General features: G+C 36.4%; 1 protein-coding gene across 8 annotated transcripts in view; it reads left to right on the top strand.

Moving 5' to 3' along the window:
* LOC311074492 (CLIP-associating protein 1-B) overlaps window positions 1-12,493 on the top strand; it is a 73,503-nt gene that overhangs the window by 37,506 nt on the left and 23,504 nt on the right. For 4 of the 8 annotated variants that reach the window (XM_084101151.1, XM_084101156.1, XM_084101157.1 and 1 more), the window contains 5 exons: window positions 606-773; window positions 861-907; window positions 2,486-2,656; window positions 4,208-4,315; window positions 8,776-8,925. In XM_084101151.1, the coding sequence (XP_083957277.1) occupies window positions 606-773; window positions 861-907; window positions 2,486-2,656; window positions 4,208-4,315; window positions 8,776-8,925 (644 nt within the window). Of the gene's footprint in view, window positions 1-605; window positions 774-860; window positions 908-2,485; window positions 2,657-3,503; window positions 3,525-4,207; window positions 4,316-4,751; window positions 4,791-8,775; window positions 8,926-10,619; window positions 10,728-11,415; window positions 11,476-12,493 lie in introns of all 8 variants that reach the window. The other 4 variants (XM_084101154.1, XM_084101152.1, XM_084101150.1 and 1 more) reach the window with 3 other exon arrangements.

Genomic DNA, 12,493 nt, shown 5'->3' with positions numbered 1-12,493 from the left:
CTTAATAATATAACTAGGTACAAGACTGGAAAGTTTGGTGTATATCGGTGCGACTGAAGTGGAGATTTCAGACTTGGAGAATGAGAGAAAAGGGCTTTAAAGATTTATCATCAGCCAATGAGATTGCGCATTCAGCCCTTTTACTTTCGCGATTGGTTGCTGATAAAAAGGAAATTACCATATTTGGATCCGACAGCATTGTACAGGAGAGAGAGAGCTTTCCAGCGGTGTGTGTGATGACAGGGAGCAGACAGCGATCGCAGAGCAGCATGATGATTTACAACGCCAACTTTTGTTGAATTTATGAGAAATCTAAAGACGCAAACAGACAAAGTGTAATAAAATAAAGACCTAAATGTGGATTTCGGACTTTTTTTCACCACAAGTCTGAAAGAAGACATGTTATTGAAGACAAATATCCAAAAATCTCAAAATTGACCAGTAAAAAAAAACGATGTTTTTTCCTGCCGTGTCTCGCCTTAAAAGATAATAAAGAAAGATATTGTTTGATAAATGTCCTAGTCCTTGGAAAAAAAACAAAAAGTAGTGCTTGAATGAATTGAATTGAATTTTACAGTATCTGCACGAATCCTGTTTTATTCCAGATGTTACTGGGGTTTTCACGCCCACTTCAGCAAGGAGGCGGAGCATCTGTTCCAGGCGCTGGAACTGACCTATCAGAAAGCGCTGCAGTCTCACCTGAAGAGCTCGGACAGCATCATGTCTCTGCCTCAGTCGGACCGCTCGTCCTCCAGCTCGCAGGAGAGCCTGAAGTGAGAGACGCTCTTCAACCCTTTTATTAAACATTCTTTAGTGTGTTCATGAGCTGTTTTCATACTCACTCTTTTTGTCTTTCGCAGTCGGCCTCTTTCTGCTAAAACACCTGTCGGGAGCAACTTGAGCAGAAGTGAGAATGTACCTCTTCTTTTTCTCGCTGTATAACAGTAGTTTCAATTATTGAAGACTTTTAGCATTGTTTTCGTGTATCTGTTAGATGTCATGTTGAATACACTTCCAGTCAGAAGGTTGGAATAATTGAGATTTTTAAATGTTGAAAGAGGTCTCTTCTCTTCTGCTCACCGATGCTGCCTTTATTTGATCAAAAATACAGTAAAAATTGGTTTTACTGGAAAAAACGAATATTTGAAATATATGCTGTCAATAGCTGTCTTCTATGGAAGCTTGTTTCCGCCACAGAGTGAAACATTTAAAAAAGGTAATTGCGACTTTTTAATCTCACAATTCTGACTTTTTATCTCAGAATTACGTGATATAAAGTCGCAATTGCAGGTTATAAAGTCAGAATTGCGTGATATAAATTCGCAATTGTGTGTTAAGTCACAATTGCGTGATATAAAGTTGCAATTGCGTGTTATAAAGTCAGAATTATGAGATATAAACTATTTTGAGGTAAAAAAAAAAAAAAAAATGTCCGTCTTTTTTCCCCTTAGAATTGGACTTTATATCTCACAATTCTGAGAAAAGATGTCAGAATTGCGAGATATAAACTCGCAATTATGTGTTATAAAGTCAGAATTGCGTGATGTAAAGTCGCAATTGCGAGAAAAAAAGTCAGAATTCTGACGCAAAAAAGACGCAATTGCGACTTTATTTCACGCAATTCTGACTTTATATCTCGCAATTCTGAGATAAAAAGTCGCAATTATCTTTTAAAATGTTTTATTCTGTGGCGGAAACAAGCTTCCAGAGTCTTCTTATGGAATATATTGTAAAATGTATTTTTTTTTCTTCCTGTGATCAAAGCTGAATTATCAGCATCATTACAGTCTTCATTCTAACATTATTATTGGTGATCGATTATTATTAACGGTTGTATTATTATCAAGGTTGAAAACACTTGTGCTGCTTCATATTTTTGTGGAAACTGTGATACATTTTTTCAGTATTCTTTGCTAAATAGAAAGTTCAAAAGAACAGCATTTGTTTGAAATATAATCTTTTGTAACATAAATGTCTTTACTGTCACTTTTGATCAATTTAATGTGTCTTTGCTAAATAAACTTATTACTTTAAATATCATTTCTATTTTCTTTGTAAATCTTACCTCAATGTTTTGAATTGTAACATATCACGGTTTCCACAAAAATATAAAGCAGCACAACTGTTTTCAACACTGATAATAATCATAAATGTGTCTTGAGCATCAAATCCTCATATTAGAGTGATTTCTGAAGGATCATGTGACACTGAAGACTGGAGTAATGATGCTGAAAATTCAGCTTTGATCTCAGAAATGAATTAAATTTTAGTATATATTCACATAGAAGACAGCTATTAAAAATTGTAATAATATTTCACAATTTTCACTGTATTTTTTATTAAATAAATGCAGCCTTGGTGAACAGAAGAGACTTCTTCCAAACTTTTGACCGGTAGTTTAAATTGATGTATTTTTGTTCACACACACAGTAATTTTCTCTCGTTTTGTTCACACACACAGTAATTTTCTCTCGTTCTCTCTCAGCTAAAGTCGTGAGTTCTCGCGCGTCGTCTTCGTCCGGCTCACTCCAGCGTTCTCGCAGTGATGTCGATGTTAACGCTGCAGCCAGTGCCAAATCACGAATGCCCATTGTACCCGCTGCTGCCCCCTTCAGCTCTGCCACGGCACTGCCGCCCGGCTCCTACGCCTCGCTGGGTAAAACAACCAACACAAAACACACTCATTTACACAGATGAAGAGCAGTCAATACTGATGTAGAGAGACAAACAATCTGGTACTGAGGGGGCATTTAAGACACTGTTTTTTGGGTGTTTTTAATGTCTTGTAATTATGAAATTAAATACAATAAAATTATTAAAATAGTATATTACAAAAAAAAAAAAATATATATATATATATATACATATAAATACATACATACAGTAGTCAATATTTGAAGTGGTGAATTTATGTATATATATATGTATATATTGAATTTATATATATATATATATATATATATATATATATATATACATAATGAAAGGACATTAACTGTAAATGTCTATTAAGTTTTTTTTTAAATGTATACCTCAAATATCACATTATTTAATGAGTTTACAAATGATCAAATTAAACATTTTGATTCAGTTTACCTATAAAGTCATTAGACATAATACGTTTAATGCCTAGTGTTAGACATTTGAGCCTTTTTTGACTTAGAAAAGTAAATCATATAATGTTGAATTGTCCAAAAGTGTACATGTATTATTGTCATTTTATGCATGACCGCAGACAAATTATATTAAACATACAATATTGTATTTTGTTTTTGGGTTCAGGGACTTTTATTTCATTATTAAATCATTATTTATGTGATTGACATAAATATATTTATGTATTAGGATAGAAAGATGTGAAAGACTCCACATAAGTTCATGCACATGTTCATATGAAGGTGTTTAAGAGAATAAGGCACTTCCTGCATGATCCCAAACCCATTTCCGACCCGCTGTCTAACACGCGCTGATGCTGTTGTACTTCTGCTCTTATTTGCTCAAAGATGCCGCTGGTAATGTAGAGGGTAAGATGTAAGATGTGTGTGTGTGTACGTGTGCGCAGGTTTGTGTCTCATTGTCCTACTCTGTCTTTATCACTCTGTTTTGTGTTGAAATGTTTGAGACGTACACAGATGACACTCTCAGATGGTTGTAGTTCATTGGCTAGTGTGGCTACTAGACAGTGAGGTGAATTGTCAACATTTGAGAAATAAGTGACATAATATCACATAAAACTTTTAGATACAACATTATCCAGTGTTTATGTGAATATACCTGTTTGGATAAGCAGTTTGGTGATGTTTATGTCGGTCAGCATGAGTCTTCACAGCGTCTCTGTTCAGTTTGGGCTTGTTGAGTATAAGGAGTCGTGTGTTTAGGTTTTGTAATGGTGTTTTGTGTATGTATGCATCAGTTTGCACAGTTAAATGATAATGAAGTTTAATATAAAAAAATAAAAATAAATTATATATATATAATTAAATTGTGTGTGTGTATATATATATATATATATATATATATATATATATATATATATATATATATATATATATATATATGTGTGATTTAATTATATATATGTATATATATATATATAGATAGATAATACATTAAATACATTTTGTTATAAATACATTTTTATATAATATAAATTTTTAAGTTTGCTCATCCATCGTTTTACTCTTCTGTATTTTTCTCTGTCCTGCAGGTCGTGTGCGAACGAGACGGCAGAGTTCAGAGAAGGCTTCTGGGGGCGGAGCTTCTGTGACGGACAGCAGGGGGAGGAGCCGAGCCAAAGCTGTGTCCCAATCACAACGTGAGTTTGCAGTTGCATCATCCTGCTCTGGCCAACAAAGCAAACAATTAATTATGTTTATCAATAAATTACACTTCACAGAGAAATGATAGAAATATCATAGAGACATTAAATAAATAAATGATAAGCCATTATCAATAGATATACATTATGCATTAATGTATATTAATACATAATAAATTAATTTCATTGGCTGCATACATTATACTCCGGTATAATGTGGCTTTTTTATGTGTTTTTGGTTTACGTCCCTCGTAATGAAGAGATATGAACTCCATATTCTCTTTGTGTGCCGCATCATAAACATCAGCGCACTTTTTTTATATCGTTGCTCATGCAACAGTCAGGGGTAGATCATGCTGATGTTGAGCGTGTCCTGTGCATTGAATCATGGGTAATGTAGTTTCATTGACTCTCTTCACTGTTCCGCATCAAGGATCCAGATCTGCTAATCCAGTGGGGGGTAAAACTCACGGTATGGAGTAAAACACGGATTCCCGCCTGCATGTGTCCCGTCATGAAAGCATGATCCACTGCGACAGGCGCTCACTGTTGTCCACTGAACTGCTGCCATTGATTCAGTCTGTGTTCAGCCACCGCTCATTAGTGTTATTTCACTGTCATACTGTATCCCCGTTTTTGAGAGACCCTTTTATGAAAGTCCCTTTAAGGCGAGTCAGTTCACTCGGCGTCCATCTTGGTAACGCCCACAGTTGTTATTGTTAACGAAAACTATTGAAATACATTTTTTTTAAATTGAAACAAAGCTGAAATTAAATATAAATATTACATGAAAGACTTAAACACTAATCGAAATTTTGAAATGCTGCCTTTGCAACTAATTGAAATAAGCACCGAAATGAAAATGAAAACTAAAAGCAAGACGTCGACCAATAGTTTACATAGTTTACATATACATCATCGCACCATAGGCCCCGCCCACTGGTGTTCAGTTGCTTAAAGGGTAACTCTTGCCAAAATGCAACCTAGGGTCTTCTTGTGAATCTACCCGAGGCAAACTTTCGTTTAAAAGCATAATTAGGATGGAAACGCCACTTTTAAGTTTGACCATATTTTCGTTTTCGGTCAAATTGCCTTTTGAATGGGAGTGAATGGGGCACTGCTATGATAGCATCAAAATCACTATTTTTAAAACACTAAGAAGGCTCCACACAACATGAAACTGTGCTGGAAGTGTCACCAGGGGCTCTACACATGAACTCCAGCATTGAGAACAGTGTTTGTGTACACAGAGTTCACTAAAAAGAAAGATTTTGAATAACTTACTGTAGCTGTGTCCGCCGGCATTTTGTCAGTCAAAAATAGTCGATCTCCGAATGCGAATGAACTGACTCTGAATTTTTAGTATTGTTTTTTATATGAGGATCCTTTTTCAAATACAAGGTCAATATTGATTTTCACTAACGACAAAACAACAAATTATCTGTGAATTTATATGGAACTAAGCTTTAGGAGCTTTCCATCTTTACTCTCCTCCCTGTTACGGTGCATTCGGAGATCGACTATTTTTGACTGACAAAATGCTGGCGGCCGGAAACAACAACAGCTACAGTAAGTTGTTCACAATCGTTCTTTTTAGTAAACTCGTGTCGTGCCCCATGCTCTCCCATTCAAAAGGCATTTTGACCGAAAATGAAAATACGGTCAATTTTAAAAGTGGCGTTTCCATTCTAATTATGCTTTTACACGAAAGTTTGCCTCGGGTAGATTAACAAAAAGACCCTAGGTTGCATTTTGGCGAGAGTTACTCTTTAAAGGATGACATTTGCCTTCACTGGATGTGAGTGTCGATGTGACCCGTTCAGTTTAAACGGTTCGTTTGCGTCTCTGTACATCCCAGCATCAGAAACAAGTGGATGGTTTATTTTAATGGCGTCTCAGATCGCGTCTGATAATTATATGTTTGTTCGGAGCGTTTGACTGCAGATTGTTTCGTAAACGAGGCACAGTGTAATGGAGAGTTCGCAAAGAAACTTCTGTTGACAGATGAAGCAGCAAACTTTACTGGATCTGACAGCAGCTGCATCACAAATAGAAGTAAATGATGTCATAATGCCACGTCTGTAAATGACGGTTTTATATGGATAATGTTTTCAAAACACTTCCTCGCGTGCAATAGCGATTGGGGAGTTGATATTGTTTCCTGATAGCTGACGCTTAATTTCAGACAGAGGCTCAGAATGAAGGTTGAAAATAATGGATTTCTGTGCAAAATAACTTAATTGACATTATGGGCCCTATCTTACACCCGGCGCAATGCAGCGCCAAGCGCAACGCAAGTGTGTTTTGCTAGTTTCAGCCCGACGCAGTTATCATTTTCACGTCCTGCGCCATGTTGTTTAAATAGCATTTGCGCCCATTTGTGCACCCATGGGTGTGCTGGTTTCAAAACGAGGTGTATGTTCTGGCGCATTGTTGGACCGTTGCTATTTTGAGGCAACAGAAACGCAATATTTTTATTTTATTTATTTTTATGTTATTTTATGAGCACGTTAGTAATGTGCGCCTATAGGCGGGTCCACAACGCGCGCACACTCTGCTTATTACACACACAGGGATGCACGTACAGCACACAAACATGCCAAATATTTCAAATCAAAGGATTACAATGTAAAAGATTATTATTGTGTTCTAGGGCTGTCACTTTACGTTCGAATATCAATTGCACAATCGATCGGACCAACCAATGCAAGTTTCGAAAACGAAAATAGGGAATCGATTTTGTCAATGTCAATGTCACATTTATTTATATAGCACATTTCCAAGGCCAAGGGCCTACTAAAGTACTTCACAGTAAAATACACAAAAATATTAGTCACACACTGATACAATAAAAAACAATGAAATAACAGAATACTAAGAATAAAGGTACACATATAATACAACATTCATCAAGGCGGCTCCCCTGTGCCAAAAGCTACTTCAAACAAATGAGTCTTCAGCAATGATTTAAAAGTGGACAGGCTACTAGCAGTCCGCACAGCTACAGGCAGTGAGTTCCAGAGAGTGGGAGCTGCCACTGAGAAGACTCGATCACCACTGGATCTCAGTCTCGATCTAGGAACCTCCAGGACCATCAGACTGGCTGAACGGAGGTCTCTGGAGGGCCTATGCAACCTGACAAGGTCTGTAAGGTACTCTGGGGCTAGCCCATTGATACATTTAAAAACAAATAAAATAACCTTAAAATCAATCCGATACTTTACTGGAAGCCAGTGAAGCGATGAGAGCACTGGAGTAATGGAGCACTGGAGATTTTAACGGTCTTTTCTCAGAGCGCGTCCAGCTCGTCACGATACGCCCGCAACGAACGCACGTCACACAGCAAATGCAGGCTCTGACAAACACACATAACAGCAGATTATACTTCTGCATAATGTGTCTCTTTTTACAACAAAACTGTGAATTCTGCCGGTATTCAGACAGTCTCATGCATACAGATACAGATTCGGCTACGGTCTACAATCGCCTACGTAGGCGAAATTTGTTTGACATTTCTAATCGTAAACACAGCCATGTTGAAGCCTGCAGTAATGTTTTTCATTTATGTTATGGCTTATTGTTTTTTGAGAATGTTGCACTCTTGTTTGTCATTGTGCACGAAACTTCAAGCCAATAAAGCATCAGGAATATTTGCTGACTTGTGACTCAAGCGCCCACTTTACGTTCGAGCTAATGCCTGTTAGTTGTCCGTGGATTTGCCCATATTTGGCGTTTAAAATGGAAACGTCTTTAGACATGGAAAATCGATTTTACAATCGATTCAATGAACACTTATATTATGTCTCAAAAATCGAACAGGATTTTTTCACAAAAGTGACAGCCCTATTGTGTACATAAAGATATGGTGAATCCGGCTTGTCCCGTAGATGTTCTGCTTGCGCACTTTAACCTCGCGCACGAGCAGATCCGTTTGCGCTCTGGAGACGCGTTCCGTCATGTAAATAGCGAATCTGCCATGGCGCGAGCGCAACTGGCATTTAAAGGGAATGGGAGATGAGACTCTGATTGGTTTAACGCACGTAAATCCCAAAACACACCCATTACTCATTATGAGAATAGAGACAACCCTTTTAGACCATGCGCCGGGAGCGCCAACCATTTGTCCCATCGTTAAACTAGCAAAAGTGGATTCAGACACGCTGTAAGTGAACTTGCGCCGGGCGCTTTAGACCATGTGCTTAGATTGTTAAAATAGGGCCCTATAAGTGAACTTCAAAGAACATATTAAAATAATGAAGAAATCCATATCATGACTCCTTATGTTTTCTCTTATTTATTTATGTACGAGTGGACCGTCTCTGCCTCAAACAGCCTCTGTTTTTGTGTTCAATGCATGTGTCGTCCTATCAGCTTTTGTTTAGATATTCACAGTAACATTGATAATTGATAAATCAAGCCACCGAACATTGTTGAAGTTAAACGTCTCTGTGTTATAGCGGGCAGTCGCTCTAGTTCACCTGGGAAGCTCTTGGGTCATTCCTACGGGAGAATCCCTCGAGCCACTGGAACGCCGTCGGTCAAACGCTGTAAGATCCCGCGGAGTCAAGGCTGCAGTCGAGAGACGAGTCCCAGCCGCGGGCGAGACGGTAAAGCATTACATTTATTCATTCTGCACACGCTTTCATCCAAATGAGGTACGCCGGATGCGCTTTAATAAAAGCACATAACCGCTAACATGTTGGAATGGTTTTTAAATACTTCTTTCCATTCAAGCTTTTCAGTTCAAGTTTCAATTTGTTGCACTGAAGAGGAAGAAAATGAAAAAATTATTGTTTAATCTTTTTGGAGTTTCAAAAGTGAATTTTTGGTGACACTTTACAATAAGGTTCATTAATTAGTTCATTAACATAAACTAAGAATGAACAAGACTTTTACAGCATTTATTAATCCTAGTTAATATTAATTTCAACATTTACTTATACATTATTAAAATCAAAGTTTGTGTTTGTTAACATTAGTTAATGCACTGTGAACTAACATGAACAAACAGCTGTATTTTTATTACCTAACATTAACAAAGATGAACTAATACAGTAACAAATGCACTGCTCATTGTTAGTTCATGTTAATTAATACATTAACTAATGTTAACTAATTAACCTTATTGTAAAGTGCTTCATATCTGCGTGTCAAATATCTATTGCAACACCTCTTCCTCCTCATCACAACATTAGTTTTATTCATCTATGGGTAAGTGGGTTTAAACTGTGCATCTAAACTGGATTTCACATTATCCATGTGAGCCGCTGGAGTCCATGTACTCGTGTGTCCCAGATCAATGTGAGCGTCACTGTGTGTGTCTGTCAGACGGGATATTAATGTGATCACAGTCGATATGTGCCGAGTGAATATAAAGAGATGAGAAAGAAAGTACCTGACAGTGTGTCTGAGCCTGAACACACACTGCCGCTCTTCTTCTGTTAGATTGAGTTTGTGTTGTTGTCATTCCCAGTGGAAATACATGAGATCATTTACTGCGGACGGACAGTGATATACATTTGTGTCATTATATTTTCTGGCCTGCAAAGATTGATATGGAAAAATTCAATTGTTTGTGATTTGAGCAACTACAAAAAACCTTTATTGTTTTGTTTTGTTATTTGTATGTCCTTTATTTCTCTATTGTTCATTATTTTTGGATGAGTTTCATGTTTTTTTCTTATTAGTTTTGTTTGTTCATTTCTAAATAATTTGAATGATTATTATATTAATATTATTATTATTTGTATGTTATTGTATATTTTATGTCATATTTTTATGATTGTCTTGAAAGGGGAAGTTGAATTTTAATAATATTTTATAATTTTGTATGTATTTTATTTTTAATATTTTTTGTGATTTTCTTGAAAGGGGAAGTTAAATTTAAATGAGAATATTTTATTATTTGTTATGTATTTTATGTCATATTTGTATATTCTTGAAAGGGAAAGTTGAATTGTAATATTACAATATGATTATTATTATTTATATTAAAATTAAACTTCCAATTTCAAGAAAATCATAAATTTTGAATCATCATCAAAATATTATAAAAATACTAAAATATTACAATATGATTATTATTATTTATATAGTATTATTTGTATATTTGTATAATATTTTATGTAATATTTTTATGATTTTCTGGAAAGGGGAAGTTGAATTTTAATATATTTTAAGCTGCACTTCACAGTCTGATCTGTTCATATGTGTCGTCTCCTCCTCACAGTCTAATTCCACCTGCATGTCTTTCCTCTGTCCTGTGCTGCTGACTCCTGCTGTGTGTGTGTGTGTGTGTTAGTGCGGGGCAGTCGTATCCCGAGGCCCAGCATGAGTCAGGGCTGTAGTCGTGACACCAGTCGGGAGAGCAGTCGAGACACCAGCCCGGCTCGAGGGTTCAGTTCGCTGGGTAAGAGTCCCGCTAGTGACTCTGCTTGAGTGATGGTTCTCTATCGCCTTTCACTTCCCCTTAAACTAGGGCTGGACGATATGACTAAAAATACTTAAAGGGGTCATCGGATGCCCATTTTGGTATGAATCTTTAGGGTCTTCATGTAAAGTTTGTAACATACTTTGGCTCAAATTCCTCAATGGTTGTGTAAAACAACACCCTTTAAACCTCCTCAAAAACAGCTCTGTTTCGGTGCATGTCTCTTTAAATGATAATGAGCAACTGCTCACCCCCATCCCATCCCCCCACCCCTCTCTCTTCCATGGGGCGTGTCGACACAAGACAGTAAAGCGATGCCTTGGTGGACAGTATACAAATGGCTGAGTTGGAAATATGCTAATACGGGAAATATGCTAATATTTGACAGTCCGTCATGTGTGTGCGTCAATTGATTATTGAGAGAGTTTAGGGTTTTTGAGGATTAAAAAAAGAGGGAATGGATTTTTTCCATTGTATGGTGTGTCTACACACTGCAAAGACACATTTATATGCAAATTTTGCATCCGATGACCCCTTTAATATTTTTCAGCCAAGCGTGTTAGTGAACTAAAAGAATAAAGAGTTCTTGTTTTCAGGTGATGTGGTCACCTTTAATGTAAAGTTTTGTTTCTGAAATGTGTGTCACCTGCTTCCTGATCCTTCCCAGCATCCCACAGACACTCTCGCTCCACCAGCGCGCTGACGGCGGGTGACGTCCTGCTGACAGGTGACTTGCATGTGGTCCGGGTCACGGCACCAGAATCTAGATCATTACTGTATTTAGCAGGGCTCATGCTGAACCTGTTTAGAAGTGTGTGTGTCAGTCACATCCAGGTTTGGAGTGTGTTTCAGCAGAATGATTCAGTGCATGTAGAGGCCTGTGTGCACAAGCTCATCCACAGGGTGGCGCTAGAGACCGCGATCACAGCTCTACTGACTCTTCTCTGAATCAAACCGGCTCAGTTTTCCTGGATGTGATCTGCACTTATTTTGCCAAATTGTAACTTTTTGTTTTATTTTGCTTTATTTTATTTTATATTTTATTTTGAAATGTGTTTTATTTTGAAATGAGTGCCTGTATTTGTTTTTTTTATGTCTAATTTGTCTGTATATCATTGTAATATACAGTGGAATGTTAAAGTCTTAGAGCACTAGTAAAAAAAAAATATTTTTTGTTAAAAAACATGACCATGAACTTTAGAATTACTTATAAAGAGATTTCGGTTAACCTTTACAATAAGGTTGCATTTGTTAACATTAGTTACATGAACTAGCAATTAAAATACTTCTAATTAATTTTAACTTATTATTATTTAATGGACCTGAGCTAAAATGAACTAACAATGAACAGTAGTATTTTTATTAACTAACTTTAACAGATATTAATAAATACTGTAACAAATTATGCACTAACTATAGTTAAATAATGGGGCTTTGTTGTAAAAAGTTACCGAGATTTCTGACTCATTTCACTATTATTTATTAATTAATTATTTTTTTATTTATTTAAAAATATTACAACTTTTTTTATTTCCAGGCTTTCATTAGTTTGGAGACTGCTGGATGTCATTACATATTTCTGTGTTTAATTCTGAAAGTTTTACTGTTGTTTTTTACTGTTGAGTTTTCAGTGATTGTATTTGGTTACACTTTATTTTATTTTAAGTGTCTGTGTTACAGTGTAATATAATGCATTTAAGTAAGGACTAATATGAAGTAACTACATGTACTTACTATAGGGTTAG

This window comes from Abramis brama (assembly GCF_963993115.1).
Source record: "Abramis brama genome assembly, chromosome: 23".
NCBI lineage: Eukaryota > Metazoa > Chordata > Actinopteri > Cypriniformes > Leuciscidae > Abramis > Abramis brama.
Note: the sequence above shows the minus strand (reverse complement) of the source record. Positions and strands in the feature narration are given on the sequence as shown.